The sequence below is a fragment of the Phacochoerus africanus genome, chromosome 8 (assembly GCF_016906955.1).
Source record: "Phacochoerus africanus isolate WHEZ1 chromosome 8, ROS_Pafr_v1, whole genome shotgun sequence".
NCBI lineage: Eukaryota > Metazoa > Chordata > Mammalia > Artiodactyla > Suidae > Phacochoerus > Phacochoerus africanus.
The window spans coordinates 48,026,830-48,045,173 of record NC_062551.1 but is presented as its reverse complement, the minus strand read 5'-3'; the positions used below and the strand labels follow the sequence as shown (position 1 = coordinate 48,045,173).

General features: G+C 50.4%; 2 protein-coding genes and 1 non-coding gene across 7 annotated transcripts in view; 2 read left to right on the top strand and 1 right to left on the bottom strand.

Annotated features, from left to right (window-relative positions):
- The window catches only part of SAMD4B (sterile alpha motif domain containing 4B), a 43,411-nt gene extending 38,113 nt beyond the window's left edge, over window positions 1-5,298 (bottom strand). For 3 of the 4 annotated variants that reach the window (XM_047793825.1, XM_047793826.1, XM_047793827.1), the window contains exon 1: window positions 5,128-5,202. The gene's annotated coding sequence lies outside the window, so the exon portion shown is untranslated. Of the gene's footprint in view, window positions 1-5,127 lie in introns of all 4 variants that reach the window. The other variant, XM_047793824.1, reaches the window with a different exon arrangement.
- Window positions 5,299-10,765: 5,467 nt separating this feature from the next.
- Window positions 10,766-17,739, top strand: GMFG (glia maturation factor gamma). 2 transcript variants are annotated; one of them, XM_047792410.1, is made up of 7 exons: window positions 10,766-10,872; window positions 11,288-11,384; window positions 11,498-11,547; window positions 12,003-12,052; window positions 16,756-16,838; window positions 17,314-17,387; window positions 17,561-17,739. In XM_047792410.1, exons 1-7 carry the CDS (start codon window positions 10,870-10,872, stop codon window positions 17,630-17,632), a joined length of 429 nt encoding a protein of 142 aa, XP_047648366.1. In that variant the 5' UTR covers window positions 10,766-10,869; the 3' UTR covers window positions 17,633-17,739. The 2 variants fall into 2 exon arrangements, with proteins under 2 accessions (XP_047648366.1, XP_047648367.1); XM_047792411.1 differs by having other exon boundaries at window positions 10,776-10,872; window positions 11,212-11,384.
- LOC125134756 (U6 spliceosomal RNA) lies at window positions 16,472-16,579 on the top strand. The gene has a single exon (XR_007136762.1). It is a non-coding gene; the product is annotated as a U6 spliceosomal RNA (small nuclear RNA).
- Window positions 17,740-18,344: the final 605 nt, after the last annotated feature.

Sequence of the window (18,344 nt, the reverse complement as noted above, 5' to 3'; positions counted from 1 at the left end):
TCCCATATGAACAGAAAATCCAACACTGATTCCAGACACTGTCATCTTGGGATGGACAGAGCCCAGAGACCTTCTATTTGCGCCACCTGTCCTCAACTTCACCCTCTGTAAAATGAGGATAATCATAGTTTACCTACCTCATTGGATTCCCGTGAATATGAGACCTGACAATACATGTGAAGCACTTAGGCGGTGACTGGAAGATAATAACTACTCAATAAACGGTGGTCATATTTAATATTATTACTCTTTGAGTCACTAAAATGCAACTGGCAAATACAATGCAGATGAAAGGGATCTGTTTCCCCCCCCCCCCTTTTTTAAAGGCCATACCCGCAGCATATGGAAGTTCCCAGGCTAGGGGCTGATTTGGGGCCATGTCTGCGACCTATACTGTGGCTCACGGCAATGCCAGATCCTTTACCCATGGAGTGGGGCCAGGAATCGAACCCGAGTCCTTATGGATACTGGTCGGGTTCCTTACCACTGAGCCACACAGGAACTCTGAGATCTGTTTTTTTTTCATCTCTGTCCTTTAGGTGAAAGAAGAGATGCCATGAGTTTAAGAGATGAAGTCTTTCTTATCTTTGACCTACTGTATAAGCTGCTTTCTCTGCCTGGAAAGCCATTCATCCTTGTCCCTACTCTTGTGGAATGGCACAGTATCACCTTTTCTATGAAGTCTTTCTAGATGAAGGGTGCCTTCTCTCACTGCCAAATTTCCACAGTATATAATCTGAACTTCACGTCCTACCCACATACCAACCCCTCTACTATACCGTGAGCTCCTTGTAGGCAGGCCCCAGCATTTACCTTATGATCTGTTCACTCTTCTTACAGAGAAACAAAATCCCGTGGAGAAAGCTGAGAGCCCTGTGGAGGCCCCAGACCTATACAGGCTAAAGGGGACTGAGAAGCCAACTAGGATGGGATGAGACAGATCACCAGGAATAGGATGCTGGGTTGCTCACAATCAGGAGACAGCACAAAGTTCCAGACGAGAGAAGGTGAGAGAGACAACCTCACCTAGAAGGAGAGGCAAAGGGGGCTGGATAGAGAGAATAAAGGAGGTGAGAGGAGAGAAGCGGTGGGGAAGGTGTGGTAAACCTGAATGGGAAATGAGATCTAAGGAACTTAAGAAATTTCTGGCCAAATGCAGGAAGAGCTGCCCATTTACTCCTGATTCCCAATAACTTACAGAGGGCAGATTCCCCCCTTGTGGGATTCAGAGAGGAACAAATTACATCCCAGTACTTTACAAACTCCATTCCAGTGAGGGTGAGTGGGCCAAGCACATGAAAAACTACAAGGGAGAAGGTGAATGATGCTGTAAGAAGTACAGTGGAGGACTCTGGGTTATGAGACACAGAGAACAAAAAGACTGGAAGGTGCCTTAAGGGGAGGGTGCTTACGTGGAGAAGGATAGATGAGGAATAATGAGAAGAGATGGACAGGTGTGTTCAGGGAGGGAGCAACTTGAAACAGAAGCACCAAAGGCCAGGAGATGGTACAGAGGGGTGGAGGGGAAGCCAAGAGAAAGCGCTGAGGAAGATCTAAAAGGGAACCATTCAAAGGCAGGATCTGAAGTAACTGCTCAGAAGGTGGAGGAACCTTCTGAAGAAGCCAGAAATCTTTCAAGGAGGGTATGGAAATCTTCTGGAGGGTGGACATCTTCGCAAAGGGGACTCCTGGGAAGATGGGGGTGGGCAGTAGGGCACACAGGCATACCCTGAGGTATCTTTCAGGGGGCTTTCTATAGGGAAAGAGAAATCTCTTAGAGGGCAGTGGTTCTCAAACTTGAGCATGCATCAGAATCACCAGGAAGGTTCCTAAAAACAGACAGCTGGGCCTTACTCCCAGGTTTTTTTCATTCAGTAAGTCTTGGTCGGACCCAAGAATTTGCATTTCTAACAAGTTCCCAGGTGATACTTATGTTGCTGGTCAAGGACAACACTTTGAGAACCACTACTATAGGGAGAGGAATTCTTTCATGAGGAGGCCCTCAAAGGGGAAAGAAAAGGCTTCTGAAAGGAAAACAGGGAGAGTCGTTAAGAAGAGTCTAAGGAGAGTGCTAAGGGTCTCTGAAGGGAAAATCTACAAAGACGGAACCTAAAAAAAACTGGTCTGAGAGAAAGATCTCTGAGGGTTGGGATTTCCAGGAGTGAGGATATCTCTTGAGAATCTTTTCTCTTTTTTTGGTCTTTTTGCCTTTTCTAGGGCCGCTCCTGTGGCATATGGAGGTTCCCAGGCTAGGGGTTTAATTGGAGCTGTAGTTGCCAGCCTACGCCAGAGCCACAGCAACAAAGGATCCGAGTTGCGTCTGCAACCTACACCACAGCTCACAGCAATGCCAAATCCTTAACCCACTGAGCAAGGCCAGGGATCGAACCCGCAACCTCATGGTTCCTAGTCGGATTCATTAACCACTGAGCCATGTTGGCAACTTCAAGAATCTTTTTTTTTTTTTTGTCATTTCTTGGGCCGCTCCCGCGGCATATGGAGGTTCCCGGGCTAGGGGTTGAATCGGAGCTGTAGCTGCCAGCCTACGCCAGAGCCACAGCAACGCGGGATCCGAGCCGCGTCTGCGACCTACACCACAGCTCACAGCAACACCGGAACCTTGACCCACTGAGCAAGGGCAGGAATCGAACCTGCAACCTCATGGTTCCTAGTCGGATTCGTTAACCACTGCGCCACGACGGGAACTCCAAGAATCTTTTTAATAAAAGGGGACATAGAGCTCTTGACAGGGGGAGTCTGGAGGATGTTGGAGGCCTATGATGGGGTAATGGGGTAAGGAAGCTCATATCTAAGAAGGACTGCTAAGCTGATTTTAGAAGAAAGAGAATGGAGGACATGAGAGGGTGTAAATGGGGGTTCTAAAAGGACCCAGAATAAGGTTTCTTGGGGATATGAGAGGGAGAATCTGGAGAGTTCAGAGGAAGTCTCACAAAGTGCTGGGGGCATGTTTTTTATATTTTTTTCTTTTTAGGGCCGCACCCGTGGCATATGGAGGTTCCCAGGCTAGGGGTCAAATCAGAGCCACAGCTGCTGGCCTACACCACAGCAAATCCGGATCCGAGCCGCGTCTGCAACCTACACCACTTCTCACAGCAATGCCAGATCCTTAACCCACCGAGCAAGGCCAGGGATCGAACCTGCATCCTCATGGATACTAGTCAGATTCGTTTCCGCTGCGTCAGGACAGGAACTCCAAAGTGCTGGGGTTACTGATGTACAGCAGTTTTGGAGAAAATTCTCTAAAGGATGTCTGGGGAGGTGTGGTCCGTGGAGATCTTAGATTTACTGAATCAGGATGACAACAGATCTTTTTAGGAACAATTCAGAGAGCTAAGAAAAGAAATCTCTGAGTAAAATCCTCAAAAGGATGTATGAGGACGGTAGGTCTTCTGAGGGGACTGTGGGACTATCAGGGCAGAGGGTTTTTCAGAAAGAATTCTGGGACTTTCTAAAAAAGGAGCTCAGTGTTATCTTGAAGGAAGACTGGGTGGGGGGTCTTCTACAGAGGGTTCTAGAGGATTTGAGGGAAACCCAGGGAGCGTTCAGGAAGGGAATTATCCAGGAAGTCTCTTAGTAAGGCAGGAGGTCTCTGAGTGGAGACTGAAGGGGTTCTGGGAGGTGCTGGAGAGGTCTTGGGAAGGATTTCAAGGGCATACCTCAGACTCGAGGGGGTCGCTGGGGTCTCTAAGAAGATATGAGGAGGTCCTGAAAAACTATCTCAGAGAGGTCGTGAAGAGAAGGTCTTAGGATTTTGGGGGGGGTTATGAGAAGGATTTTTAGTTTATTTGAAAAAAGTTCATATAGGAGAGATTTTTGAAAGGTTATCTAAGGGGGGGTGGTTCTATAAAATTTCAAAGAGAAACTATGAGGAAAATTGTTGGAATCCTGAAGAAGCAATTTATGGAATATTTCGCGTGGGTTACTGGGAAAGATTCAGGATACATAAAAGAGGTTCTGGAAGAGGCTTATGAGAAGAGAATTCTCTGCAGATTTCAGGGCATCTCTGAAGGAGAATTTTGGTCTGAGGGAGTCATCAGGGGAAGATTTTAGGGAGGTGTGAGGGTCATCTCCAGGGCATTTCAGGGTGGTGGGATTCGGGGTACATGAGGAGGTCTTTAGAAGAAATTTTGGGGGTCTGTGGAAGGGTCCAAAGGTATGGATGACTTCTGGGATATGTGAGGGGGGGAGTGTAAATGGGAGGTGGATGTTGCGGAAACGCGGGGGGGAGATACCGGACACGGGACCTCCAGGTGAGCTGTGGGGATCCAAGAGTCTCTGAGGAAGATTCTCAGGGGCTATCAAGGGCATTCTGGAGGATTCCAGGGGGGGAGGGGCTCTGAGATTTTGGGGCTCTGAGTGGAAAATCTCCAAGGTGATTTCTGGTATGGGGGTAGGTGGGAGAGAAAATTCTTGGGATGTGTGAGAAGGAAATCTGGGGGAGATTGTTGGGACATGCTAAGTAGGTCGCTGGGGGAGATTTCTGGAATGTACGGGGTCTGGAGGGGATTTCGGGGAGTCTCTGAAAGAGATGTTTAGGGCTTATAAGGGAGGCTCCTAGAGACGATATATGACACATATTGTTGGTACATGAGGGGCTTCGGAGGAATATTTTTGGTCACGGGAGGAGGATGGGGGATCTGGGGCCACGGGGGGGGGTCCTCTGAGGAAGATTTTTGAGGCGTATGACGGGGTCTGGAGCAGACGTGGAAATACCAGAGGTGGTCTCTCGAGGTCTTTCGCCTCGTGGGAGGGGAATGGAGGAGTTGGGGCAGACTCCGGGGATCTGTGGGCGTGCCCTCCAGGGAGGTGTCGGAGGTAAACCTGGGGGGGTCACGAGAAAGGGCTGCGGGCCGGGCCCCCCGACCACCCCGAGGAGCGAGAATTTCGGAGAGAGCTCGAGAAGCGGCCTGTGCGGGCGACTCAGGAGACCGGTGTGGGGGATTCTCTCGAGGGCCGGGAGTCCCGAGGCCCGCACTCCGCGCCCGCCACCGCCCGGGGTCCCTGAGGGGGCGGGGCCGCCCGCGCGGCCTGGGGCGCCCCGAGGTGAGCCCCGCGCGCCCCGACCCGCCGCCGCCTCGCGTCCGCCCGGCCCTGCCCGCCACTCACCGCCTCGGCCTCTGCCGCCGCCGCCGCCGCCGTCCAGGCCTCCTCAGGCCGCCGCCACCGCCGTCGCCCCCTCTCCAGCCCGCGAGGTCCCCTCCCTCCTCCCGCACCGACCACCGCCGCCGCCGCCGCCGCCGCCGCCGCCGCCGCCGTCGCGCTGCGTCACCGCGCCGTGCGTCACCGCCCCTGGCCCCGCCCAGGGACCGCAGCGCGCCCGCATTAGCTGATGCCGAGGTGATGAACAGCGCACCCACCAATGGGCGGCGAGGGCAGCCCGAAGGGCGGGAGGTGTGCGCGGAGAAAGGCGGGGTCGCGGTGGAGAGGGGGGCCACGGAGGTGGAACGAGGCCCACAAGACCCGCCCCCTGCTCTGTGGGATTGGTCGGCTGCGCGACTGACGGGCAGTCGGCCGGCGGGCGGGGAAGGGGCGGGGCGCGCGCGGCGTTGCTATGGGCAACGGGCCCGGCGGAGCCCGGGATTGGGCCTCCAGGCCCGCAGGGGGCAGTCTCGTGCCGGTCTACCTCACCGGCCGCGACATAAGTCACAATTCCTGATTCTGGCGTTCAAGGACTGGTGGCGCGTCCCGCCAGCGCACCCCGCCAGCGCTCCCTGCCCTAGGCCTGGGCCCGGTTGTGCCCTGACCCTCCAGGTTGCGGGTCGGCGCTCGGGCTGTAGGAGTCTCAGCTCTCTCACCAAACCCTTCTCTGCGTCTGTTGCCTCGTCTCTCAAATGGGAATAGGATCGAAAGAGACGATACATATACAAAGTGCTGGACACCAAGCAGACCATCAGTAAATGGGGTTGTTGCTCTGACTGTTGTAACCTTTTTATTTCACACACTGTCCTGGACCGGTGTCAACTAACCAGAGTGGGGGCCCTCAGAAGGCTTCCAGGTGACCATGGTTGGTAGAGGAACTCAAAGAAATGTATTCGGAGTGTAAAGTAGAATTTAAGGCAAGGAGTGAAGGGAAATGAGTCACGGCCAGAACTTTGGCCACTTGAGAGAGTTGAGACTCGTCCCCAGGGCACTGAGAAGCCATGGCAGGGCTTGAAGCCAAGGAGAATCGGTGGGGGTTTGGAAAGGTGTCCCCGGCTTCTATATGGAGGATGGATTGGAGGGAATAGAACTGGAGCCATTAGTCCAGGGAAGCAGCTGTGGTGGGAGAGGGGCGTTTGCACTAGGGTGGGACTATGGGAAGGGAAGGGGGCATTGGTGGGAGGGATGGACGCCCAGGAGGCCCGGTGAAGCTGCCCTGGGACTGGTTGGCCCCAGAGGGGGGGGGAGGGAGGGAGGAATCCAAGACAAGGCCTTCTGGCTGGAAAACTAGGGGGTTTGGGGGCCTTCCCTGAGGAGACCCAGAGGAAAAGCAGGTTTGGAAGGTACTGAGCCCAGTGTGGGCCACCTAGCATTGGAGTCCAGGAGGCTGCATAACCCCTGGGTCTAGTGCTTAAGAGAGGAATTGGGGTTGGAAATCAGGATTTGAGGATAAGCAAAGATGGTAATTAGGAGTTCCCACATGGCACAGTGGGCTAAGGATTCGGTATGGCTGCAGCTGTAATATAGGTTGCAGCTGCGGCTTGGATTCAATTCCTAACTGGGGAACTTCGATATGCTGCAGGTGTGGCAAAAAAAAAAAAAAAAAAAGATTGTTATTGAAGCTGTGGGAGTTAGTGACCTAGCTTGGGGAAGGTTTGGAAGGATGAATGGAGACAAGGACCAGACAGAACCTTTAGGAGGGGAGACATGTAAGGTTGGAGTAAAGGAATCAACACTCGACAAAGATTGAGAAGGAGCAGCCACAGAGAGAGAGGCCATGTCATCTTAGACATGATCAGGAAAGGCCATTTTAAAACAGGGTGTGGGTATATCACAAACCCCAGACACTACACCTTTCATTTAAACAACTTTCACCTCATATGGAATGGTTATGCTCCAAGGACGCTAGTTCATTTATTCATTCACTGATATTTCTTGAGAGTTTCCACTGTGACACAGTAGGTTAAGAACCTGGTTGCAGCAGCTGAGTTGCAGCTGCAGCTTAGTTTCAATCCCTGGCCTGGGAACTTCCATATGCCATGGGTGTGGCCATTAAAAAAGTAGATACATATACTTTTATAACTTTTTTTTTTTTTGGTCTTTTTGTCTTTCTTGGGCCACACTCAGTGCATACGGAGGTTCCCAGACTAGGGGTCCAATCGGAGCTGTAGCCGCTGGCCTATACCACAGTCATAGCAACGTCAGGTCTGAGCTGAGTCTGTGACCTATGCCACAGTTCACGGCAACACCAGATCCTTAACCCACTGAGCAAGGCCAAGAATCAAACCCGCAACCTCATGGTTCCTAGTTGGGTTTGTTTCTGCTGCGCCACGATGTGAACTCCTCCACTTTTATACTTTGGTATATATATTTCTTGAGTACCTTACATGCGCCAGGCACTGTTCAAAGTGCTAAAAATTCAACAGTGAAAAAGATGGGCAAAAATCTCTTGTCTTCATGAAGCTTACATTCTACTTGGACAGAAAAGAATGATAAATATTTACAATGTGCTGGGGGAAAAATGTAATTGTAATGTATACATGTAAGGATAACCTGACCCCCTTGCTGTACAGTGGGAAAAAAAAATATTTACAATGTAACTTGGTGATAAGTACTATGGAGAACAACAAAGCCAGCTAAGGGGATGGAGTGATGAGGTCAGCAATATTTTAGGTGGGGAAAGGCATCTTTGATCAAAGGTCAGTTGAACAGAAATCTGAAGGGCAGAAGGGGTAAACCATGAAGGAAAGAGGGTTCCAGAAAGAGGAACCAGCAAGTGCAAAGGCCTGGTGGTGGGATCATTTGCAGAGCCACAAACAGGCTGGTGTGGACGGAGAGGAGTGGACAAAGCACAATACTGAGAGACAGGATCCAAGAGGTCATGAGGAGGGGTGGTGGCAGGTAATGTGGAGCTTTAAAGGCTGCTATAAGGGCTTTTGCTTTTACCCAAATAATATGGGAACTATAAGAAGGCTTCAAGAGAGCGGGTATGTCATCTGACTTGGGTTTTGTTAGGACCTCTTTTATTAGGGTCTAGTCTCTGTGAAGAATAGAGCGTGGGGAAGTTATGTGGTGCAGCGTGTTAAGGATCCGGTTTTGTTACTGCAGTGGCTTGGGTTGCTGCTGTGTTGCAATTTTGATCTTTGGCCCGGTGGCAAGAAAAAAAAAAAGAGTTCGGGGAGTGGCGTGGGAGCAGGGAAACAGGGAGAAGCTGCTGTGAGAGTTCAAGCAGGGGTTGAAGGTGGCAGGACCAGAATGTGGGCTGTGGAGGAGAGGTGGGCTGGTTCTGCTTATATTTTGAGGTTCAGAGCAGACAAATTCTGAGGTACTTTGACAGAGGAAAGAAGTGATTCAAGGATGCCTCTAAGACACTCAGATGGAGGAGTTCCTTTTGTGGCTCAGTGGTAACGAACCCGACTAGCATCCACGAGGTCATGGTTTCAATCCATGGCCTCGCTCAGTGGGTTAAGGATCTGGCATTGCTGTGAGCTGTGGTGTAAATCACAGACATAGCTTAGAGGATCTGGCCTTGCTGTGGCTGTGGGATAGGCTGGCAGCTGCAGCTCTGATTCGACCCCTAGCCTGGAAACTTTTAGGGAGTGGCTCTAAAAAGACCAAAAAAATATATATATATATATATCCAGATGGAGATAAACAATACGGTCCTATCGTAATAGCACAGGGAACTATAGTCAATATCCTCTAATAAACCATAATGGAAAAGTATATGAAAAAGTATGTATATATATGTATAACTAAATCACTGTGCTGTACAGCAGAAACTAACACAACATTGTGAATCAGCTACACTTCAATAAAATTAATGTAACATAAATAATAAACAACTGAATAAGACATCCTGATGGAGAAGTCATGCTGGCAGCTGGCTATAAGAGCCTAGAGTTCAGGGAGAGGCCCCGGCTGAAGAAATTCTAGGCTATCCCCTTTGACCACCAAGAGACTGATGCACTCAGGAAGAGGGGAAGGTGGATGGGAGAGAAAAAGGGACAAAAGCCTGAGCCCTGGGCCCCTCAGTGGTTAAAAGGAGTCTGAGAAGGAGCGGCCAGGAGAGCCAGAGGAAAACCAGGCCAGAGTGCTGGCCTGGAAGCCAACAGGAGAAAGCGTTTGGGGGCATAGGGAGCGATGGGTGGTGTCGGATGTGGCTGACAGGGCACAGCAGATCAAGGTTGAGAATTGACCGTCCTCGATGGCCCTGACCAGGTATGTCGCTGGAGAGGGACAGGAGTGAAGGGGCTGGGAGAGGGTCGAGCAAACTGGGAGGAGAAATTGGAGGCAGCAAGTGTGGACAATATTTTCAAGAAGTTTTGCTGAAAAGGGAAGGAAATGAACGGGCAGTGGCTGGATGGAAGATAGGGTTTGTTGTTTTTAAGGTGGAAGAAATGACATTGCCTGTGGACTGAGGGGAAAGCTCTGGCAGAGATGAGGACCCTGGGGCCACGGGGAGAGGGAGAGCCTCGGCACCAATGCCCTTGAGGGGGTGAGAGACAGGGTGGGACCCAGAGCTGGAGCAGAGGGGACAGGAAAGTTCTGCCCGCTGCTATGGAAGAAGCCAGCCCAGCGGGCCAACGCCATGGGGCTGGGTTCTGTGAAAATTCTCTCTGGTTTGCTTATATTTTCTCATGGAAATACACAGGGGTTTCTCATAAATTACTTTCCTTTTATTTCTCCTTTATATCACATTTAGAACACTATACTGGCTTGGGGGGGGATTTATGTCTATAAGTAGGTTACATTATCTAGGAATTTCATTTCAGGATGAGAACAGGGTGAAGGGGGGCAATAAAAATGCTCTTAATCAAAAAGGAGGTATTGGGAGTTCCTGTCGTGGCTCAGCAGAAATGAATCCGGCCAGTATGCATAAGGATGCGGGTTCGAACCCTGGCCTTGCTCAGGGGGTTAAGGATCTGGCGTTGCCGTGAGCTGTGGTGTGGGTCACAGACGTGGCTCGGATCTGGTGTGGCTGTGACTGTGGTGTAGATCGGCAGCTGCAGCTCCAATTTGACCCCTAGCCTGGGAACCTCCATATGCCACAGGTAGCGGCCCTAAAAAAAGAAAAAAAAAAAAGAGAGAGAGAGAGAGAAACAAGGTACTGGTCTGACAGGACTGAACGCCATTGTTGTAGGGCCCATTATAAGGCCCATGAGGTTGAGTAATTGCAGGAAAAAATTCACAATTACCTGGGGCACCGTGGTGATCCCTCTCTCTCTTCCATATCCCCATCAGTATTGTAAGTGGCCATTTGACCAGGAAACATCTCTAAGCTCCTCCTTTCAGCTCTGGAATTGAAATAGTCCAGATGAGGGAAATCAAGGAGGCCTTCCTGGAGGAGGGACAGAGCTAAAGAACTCATCATTACCTACTGCCTAATGAATGTGTCCACCATGCTGGGAGACATGCGAAGCTATTTTATCATGAATCAGAGAGGTGAAGTTACTTAGCTAGGGCCACACAGTAAGGCAGCATCCAAACCCAGTCGGGGTGATTGCAAAGCCTGGAAGGTCTGAGCACATGAAGGGAAGGAAAGAGGGGGAGGAGCCCTCTGTGACAGTTGCCCAGAATGGGCATAAACAGGATGTGGTGTTGGATGAAACCTTCCCCCTACCCCACACCCCGCCCCTGGTAGCCCTGGTCGCCACTCCTAGAAGACAGCGGAACCCAGAAAAGAAGAGGCTCGTGGACAGAAAAGTCATGGTCAGGGGCCAGGGTCTATGGGAAGGGCTAGGGGCTGGAGCGGGGCTGGGGCTGGGAGGATGCCTGGGTGAAGGTCAGGCCGAGGAAGGGAGGTCTGGCGGTGGGGGTCTCACTGTGACAAAGGCCCTGGCTGGGGGAAGAGAGATTGCAGTTCCGGGTTCAGTCCCAGGCAAGCAGATCCCTGGGTCTCCCTGGGCGTTTCCTAAGGGCACCTGCCGAGAAGGCCTGAGCCCAGCCTCTGCTTTGCAAGGAGCAGCATCTCCCCTGAGGAAAGGCTGCCTTTCCCTAATGCTCACGAAGGCAAGCTATGAGCTATCAGGGCCTCCTCTTCATTGCTAGTTGGAGAAACCGATGTTCGGGGAAGGGGGCAGGGCTGAGGCCAGGCGACTCTGCTCTTACTGGGCTCCTCCGGCAGTCCGACTCCCTGGTGGTGTGCGAGGTGGACCCAGAGCTAAAGGAAAAGCTGAGGAAATTCCGCTTTCGAAAAGAGACAGACAACGCAGCTATCATAAGTGAGTGTCATCTTCCCCCGGAAGGATCGGGAGTGGGGACATGCGTTAGGGCTGGGCTAGTGTCACTGATGGAAGGGAAGGGTATCTAACCCCTGTGTGCCATCCCTCCCCAGTGAAAGTGGACAAAGACCGGCAGATGGTGGTGTTGGAGGAAGAATTTCAGGTGAGGGGCGGGGAGGGAAGTGGCAATGGGACCCCTGAGAAATGCAGGGTGGGACCGGAAGACCCAAGGGGCTGTGACTAAAAACCTGGCATTGGGGGCCAAAAAGACCTGAGGTCACATCCCAGCTTAGCTATGACCCTGGGTGAGAGACTTGGCCTCTCTGGGTCTCTGTTTCCTCATCTGTGAAAAGGGGATAATGGGACCTTCCTCTTAGTGTTGTCTGGGGATTCAGTGATTTAATCCTGGTAATGGGTTTAGAAGAAGGCAAGTGTCTTAACACCTCTGACCTGTTTGCTCACCTATAAAATAGGGGTAATTATAGGACCTACCTCTCTGGGTTTGGGGAGGGGCCAGTGAGTTAGTCCATGTGTGTTTCTTGGACCAGCGCCTTGGCACATAGGAAGTGTTCACTGAATGCCAATCTTGTTTCCTCTATTCCTCCCTAACCCCTACAGAATATTTCTCCGGAGGAACTAAAAATGGAGTTGCCAGAGAGACAGCCAAGGTATGGGGGGTGGGGGAGGAAGGGGAAGGTCAGGCCGTGGGGAGTGGGGTGATGATGCAGGAACAGACTGAAGGACCATTTGGGTTTCAGTCCTATTCACAGGCTCAGAATCTATATGTTTAAGGTCAAGTGTTCCTACCCTAGGACTTTAGGTTTGTATACTAATTTAAAAAAGATTTTTTTTTTCATTCTTAGGGAGTTCCCATTGTGGTGCAGAGGAAACGAATCCGACTAGTATCCATGAGGATGTGGGTTTGATCCCTGGCCTCACTTAGTGGGTCGGGGATCCGTTGTTGCTGTGAGCTGTGGTGTAGGTCGCAGATACTGCTCAGATCCCACATTGCTGTGGCTGTGGTGTAGGCTGGCAGCTGTAGCTCCAATTTAACCCCTAGCCTGGGAACCTCCATATGCCATGGGTGTGGCCCTAAAAAACCAGCAAAAAAAAATTTATTTTTATAAATAAAAAATGCCTTTGAGGGAGTTCCCGTCGTAGAGCAGTGGTTAACGAATCTGACTAGGAACCATGAGGTTGCGGGTTCAGTCCCAGCCCTTGCTCAGTGGGTTAGGGATCCGGCGTTGCCGTGAGCTGTGGTGTAGGTTGCAGACGCAGCTCGGATCCTGTGTTGCTGTGGCTGTGGCGTAGGCCGGTGGCTACAGCTCCGATTAGACCCCTAGCCTGGGAACCTCCATAGAGCGGCCCAAGAAATGGCAAAAAGGCAAAAGAATAAAAAATAAAAAAATAAAATGCCTTTGAAAGCCAGTGTATATTTACATTTATACACACCTCAGTTTGGGGGCGCCATTTTTTTCTTTTTATGGCCATGCCTGCAGCATATGGAAGTTCCCGGGCTAGGCATTGAGTCGGAGCTGCAGCTGCAGGTCAACATCACAGCCACAGCAACTCAGCATCCTTAATCTACTGAGTGAGGCCAGGGAACGAACCCGTGTCCTCCATGGATACTAGTCCGGTTCTTAAGCCGCTGAGCCACCCTAGGAACTCTTGTATGCTAACATTTTATTACAGAATTGGACACTAATAGTCATACATGATGTTAGAGTTTGCTTTTCTTTTTTGTCTTTTTAGGGACGCACTTGTGGTATATGGAGGTTCCCAGGCTAGGGGTCAAATCAGAGCTGCAGCTGCCGGCCTACACCGCAGCCACAGCAACGAGGGATCCGAGCCTCATCTGCGACCTACACCACAGCTCATGGTAACGCCGGATCCTTAATCCACTGAGATAGACTAGGGATTGAACCCATGTCCTCATAGATACTAGTCGGGGTCATTACCACTGAGCCATGATGGGAACTCCCCGAAACTGGTTTCTTTAGATTTTTCATCTTGACCGGGATGAATTTTAGGTGCCCTAGGACTTTGAGCCTCAATACCAGGCTCTAGATCTCAGCCAGGACCGGCTTCCTGGGCATCTGACAAGTGCAGTCACACAGGGCCCCATACTCAGAAGGGAGCCTCGAATGTGGGGCTTGATGCTGCACAGCTGTCCACTGTCTTGCAGTTCTTTACTGTTTTATCTCTCAGTCTGCATTTTGTGTGGAGTCTGATGGGACAGTGGAGCATGTGCTGTAGGCTTGGAGCCTCCCTCAGCTCACACGTGCCCCCACCTCTAACCCTGCTGGGTTCTCAGCTACCCCCTCCCTGCAGGCCCGGTGATGGCTGCTGCCCTCTGCCCCAGGCCAGGGGCCTGAGTGCAGATTCAGGGAGGGGCAGGCTCAGGGTCAGCACCCACCGCCTGTGTGGCAAGTTCCAGGTGTGCCTCTGAGCATCTCCACTCCCCACCCTGGTGAGTGTCCTTATGCCCAGAACAGCATGACTTTAAGTAGCAAAAAAGGTTTTTTTGGCTACACCTGTGGCATGTGGAAGTTCCAGGCCAGGGATGGAACTTGTGCCACAGCAGCAACCAGAGCCACTGTGGTGATGAAGCCAGATCCCTAACCTGCTTAGCCACTAGGGAACTCCTTTAAATACCAAATTTTATTTTATTTTATTTATTTAATTTTTTTGGTCTTTTCTGGGGCTGCACCCATGACATGTAGAGGCTCCCAGGCAGGAGTCTAATTGGAGCTACAGCTGCCGGCCTACACCAGAGCCACAGAAATGCCAGATCCCAGCCGCATCTGTGACCTACACCCCAGCTCACGGCAACGCCGAATCCTTAACCCAATGAGCAAGGCCAGAGGTCGAACCCGAAACCTCATGGTTCCTAGTCGGATTCGTTAACCACTGAGCCACAACGGGAACTCCTAAATACCAAATTTTAAAAGACCATGATCAGTCTGGAGAGAGACAGTGAAACTGAGGAAAGAAACTTTCTCTTGCATTGATAACAAGGGGCCCTACATTTTCATTTTGCGCTGGGCTTGGGCAATTATGTAGCTGGCCCTGGTCTCAGCTCAGGGTTCTCAAGCACAGTGGTTGAGCATGTACACTCTAGCACTAAATTTTCTGGGTTCAGAGCTATCCATAGAACCTTGGGCAAGTGACTTCACCTCTCTGGGCCTCAGTTTTTCCATCTGTAGTACGGGGATAATAATAGTACCTACATATACATATATATATCTTTTTCCTATGTTATCTCCCATCATGTTCCATCACAAGTGATTGGATACAGTCCTCTGTGCTAGCACTTTTTTTTTTTTTTTGGTCTTTTTAGGGCCACACCTGAGGCATATGGAGGTTCCCAGGCTAGGGATCCATTCGGAGCTGTAGCCACTGACCTACGTCACAGCCACAGCCATGCAGGATCTGAGCTGTGTCTGTGAACTACACAACAGTTCACAGCAATGCTGGATCCTTAACCCAATAAGTGAGGCCAGGGATTGAACCTGTGTCCTCATGGATGCTAGTCGGGTTTGTTAACGCTGAGCCACGATGAGAACTCCTAGCACTCACTATTTTTAAGCCACTTTAATTTTTTTTTTAGATTGAGATATAGTTTACATATAATGTTATATTAGTTTCAGGTGTATAACATGATGATTTGATATTTGTATCTGTCACAAAATGTTCACCACAATAAGCCTAATTAGCATCGGTCACCATGTGTACTTAGAAAAAAATTTTTTCTTACGATGAGGATTTTTAAGATCTGCTCTCTTAGCAACTTTCAAATAGACCATGCAGTACTATTAACTATACTTACCGTGCTGCACATTAGATTCCCTAGGATTTATTTTGTAACCGGAAGTTTATACCCTCCCTTCACCCATTTTGCCCACCCCACCTCAGGCAACCACAAATCTGTTCTCTGTATTTATGAGCTTGGTGGGGGTTTTGTTTTTATTTTTAAAAATTCCACTTATAAGTAACTTTCTCTGTCTGACTTATTAGATTTGGCATAATGCCCTCAAGATCCATCCGTGTTGCAAACGCCAAGATTTCATTCTTCTTTATGGCTGAATAGTATTCCATTGTATATATGTTATATATACCACATCTTCTTTATCCTCTCATCCACCAATGGACGCTTAGGTTTTTTCCATATCTTGGCTGTTATAAATAATGCTGCCTTAAACATGGGGGTGCATATATCTTTTCAAATTATTGCTTTCATTTTCTTTGATAAGTACTCAGAAGTAGAATTGCTGGATCATATGGGAGTTCTATTTAGCATTTACTATTATTATTATTTTGCTTTTTTTTAGGGCTGCACCTGAGGCATGTGGAGATTCCTTGGCTAGGGGTCAAATCGCAGCTGCAGCTGCCGGCCTACACCACAGCTGTAGCAGTGCACCACAGCTCATGGCAACGCTGGATTCTTTTTTTTTTTTTTTTTTGTCTTTTCGCCATGTCTTGGGCCACTCCCACGGCATATGGAGGTTCCCAGGCTAGGGGTCAAATCGGAGCTGTAGCTACTGGCCTATTACCAGAGCCACAGCAACTCGGGATCCAAGCCGCGTCTGCAATATACACCACAGCTCACGGCAACACTGGATCCTTAACCCACTGAGCAAGGCCAGGGATGGAACCCGCAACCTCATGGTTCCTAGTCAGATTCGTTAACCACTGAGCCACGACGTGAACTCCATGGCAACGCTGAATTCTTAACCCACTGAGTGAGGCCAGGGACTGGACCCGAATCCTCATGGATACTAGTCATGTATACCATCGGTTATTGGGATTTATATTGTGCCTTAGTGGGTTATGAACCCAACTAGTATCCATAAAGATGAGGGTTCCATCCCTGGCCTCCCTCAGTGGGTTAAAGGATCCAGCATTGCCATGAGCTGTGGACTCAGTCTACCATGAGGTTGTAGACTCAGCTCAGGTCCTGTGTTGCTTTGCTATGTCATAGGCTAGCAGTTGCAGCTCTGATTCTTCCCTTAGCCTGGGAACTTCCATTGGCTGCACCTGAAGCCCTAAAAAGCAAAAAATAAATAAATAAAATAAAAATAAAAATAGTACTCACTTTGAGAGCACATATCCTAAAATTGGAATGATACAGAGAGGATTAGCATGGCCTTGAGCAAGGGTGATACCCAAATCCCAACTGTAAATTAACTATACTTAAAAAGAAAATAAAAAGCATTCACTTATTGTGTTTGATGCCAGCACCCTGGGTCTCGGTTGTTAACCCTAGGTTCTCAGACTCAGGCAAGATTGCAGGGTTGTGGACTCAGTTGATGGGCATTGGGCCTGGGCTCCAGGCCGAATCCTGAGTTTGAATTCCCTTTCACTGCTGTAGGTTCGTGGTTTACAGCTACAAGTATGTGCACGCTGATGGCCGAGTGTCCTACCCCTTGTGTTTCATCTTCTCCAGCCCCGTGGGTGAGACACAGCTCTACTCATCCTGAGAAGGGGGTCTGTGTGAGGGGTGTGTAAGCACGTGTGTTTGACTCCAGGTATGTGTGCATGTGTGACCAGTGATTGTGTGTGTGTGTGAGACTGTGTGAGCGTGTGGCCTGTGTGGCGTGTGGGTGCTGGGAGGGCAATGGGGAGGAGTTGGGGGCTCAGATTCCTTGGGAGCTGGCCCATCCTCCTTAGTTCTGAGGCATGTAAGCAAGTCCACCTCTTTCTTTTACCTAGAAACCTCCATCTGGTCCCTAAACCATCTCCAGGGACCCTAGAATAAATTCAAGGCCCCAAAGAAACCTGGAGACTTTGCTTATGGCTTCCAGGGACCTCCTTCAAACAATCCCTGGGACCTTTAGAAAACTTCTGGAGGCCTGCAGGGCATTACTAGGGCCTTAGAGAATATTCTGGTGTCTCCCAGTTACGTGCCCTTCTCCTCTTTTCCATGCAGGCTGCAAGCCCGAACAACAGATGATGTATGCAGGGAGTAAAAACAGGCTGGTGCAGACAGCAGAGCTCACAAAGGTCTGAAGCTCCAGTGTGAGGGAGGAGGGGGCTAAGGGCCAGGACTCCTGGTCTGAGAGGGGCAGGGAGCTGAAGATCTGGATTCCTGGGTCTGATGGAGGAGGGGGCCGGAGTCCCTGCCGTTTCAGGTCCTGAGCACAGGCAGCGTAACACCGAGCCCTTCCTCCGTCCAGGTGTTTGAAATCCGCACCACTGACGACCTCACCGAGGCCTGGCTCCAAGAGAAGTTGTCTTTCTTTCGTTGACCTCGGGGCTGGAAACCTGATTTCCTGATGTCTGAGTCCCCTCTGGGGACCCCTAGGATCTGAACATCTGAAACCTTAAAGGAATTAAAATGCAAGAACTCAAGAGACCCTCTGTTCTGCTTCAGTTTCTGTTTCTCATTTGCGGGCACAAGGGGGCAACCCTGCAGTACCAGCCGTGAGCCAGCAGAGGGCAGGCAGACCCAGAGGACTCCCGCTGAGTCCGGGGAGGAAAAGGATACCTGTTTCTCGGAAAGGAAAGGAGGGGCCTTGGCGGTTTCCCTCGGGAGAAATGAGGGAGGCCTGGGTCTCCTGGAGGAATTGGGGGAATGTCTGAGTCTGCGGAGGAGCCACTTCCAAGGGGAACAAGGACACCCAGGTCCCTGAGAGTAAGGGAGGCAGGGTGACTCACCCTTCCTCTCCCCTTCCCTCCCTAGCAAGTATTAGCTTGCACCTATGCTAATTTTCTCAGTAAGCCCCCAGGCAGGAACATTTTAAAGGCAGAAAAGTTGTTGAAGTTGTTATAAATGTCAAATATAATAGCTTCAGGGGCTGGGGAGTTGCTGGCAGTGGGTGGTTTGTGTGGTTGGGTTGGCCAGAGGGCCCAGGCCTTGGAAAGATGAAGAGCATCCAGGACTCTCAGTGTACCCCTGAGGAGTATGAGGTTGAGGAGGCAGGAAAAAAACACTACCCGTCCCTGTCTGGAGATTTTTCT

What these genes read in the sequence shown, in the direction of transcription:
- GMFG (XM_047792410.1), top strand. An exon ending in AGACAACGCAGCTATCATAA is followed by an intron (nt 11,385 to 11,497) that starts GTGAGTGTCATC and finishes ATCCCTCCCCAG; the next exon opens with TGAAAGTGGACAAAGACCGG. An exon ending in TGTTGGAGGAAGAATTTCAG is followed by an intron (nt 11,548 to 12,002) that starts GTGAGGGGCGGG and finishes TAACCCCTACAG; the next exon opens with AATATTTCTCCGGAGGAACT.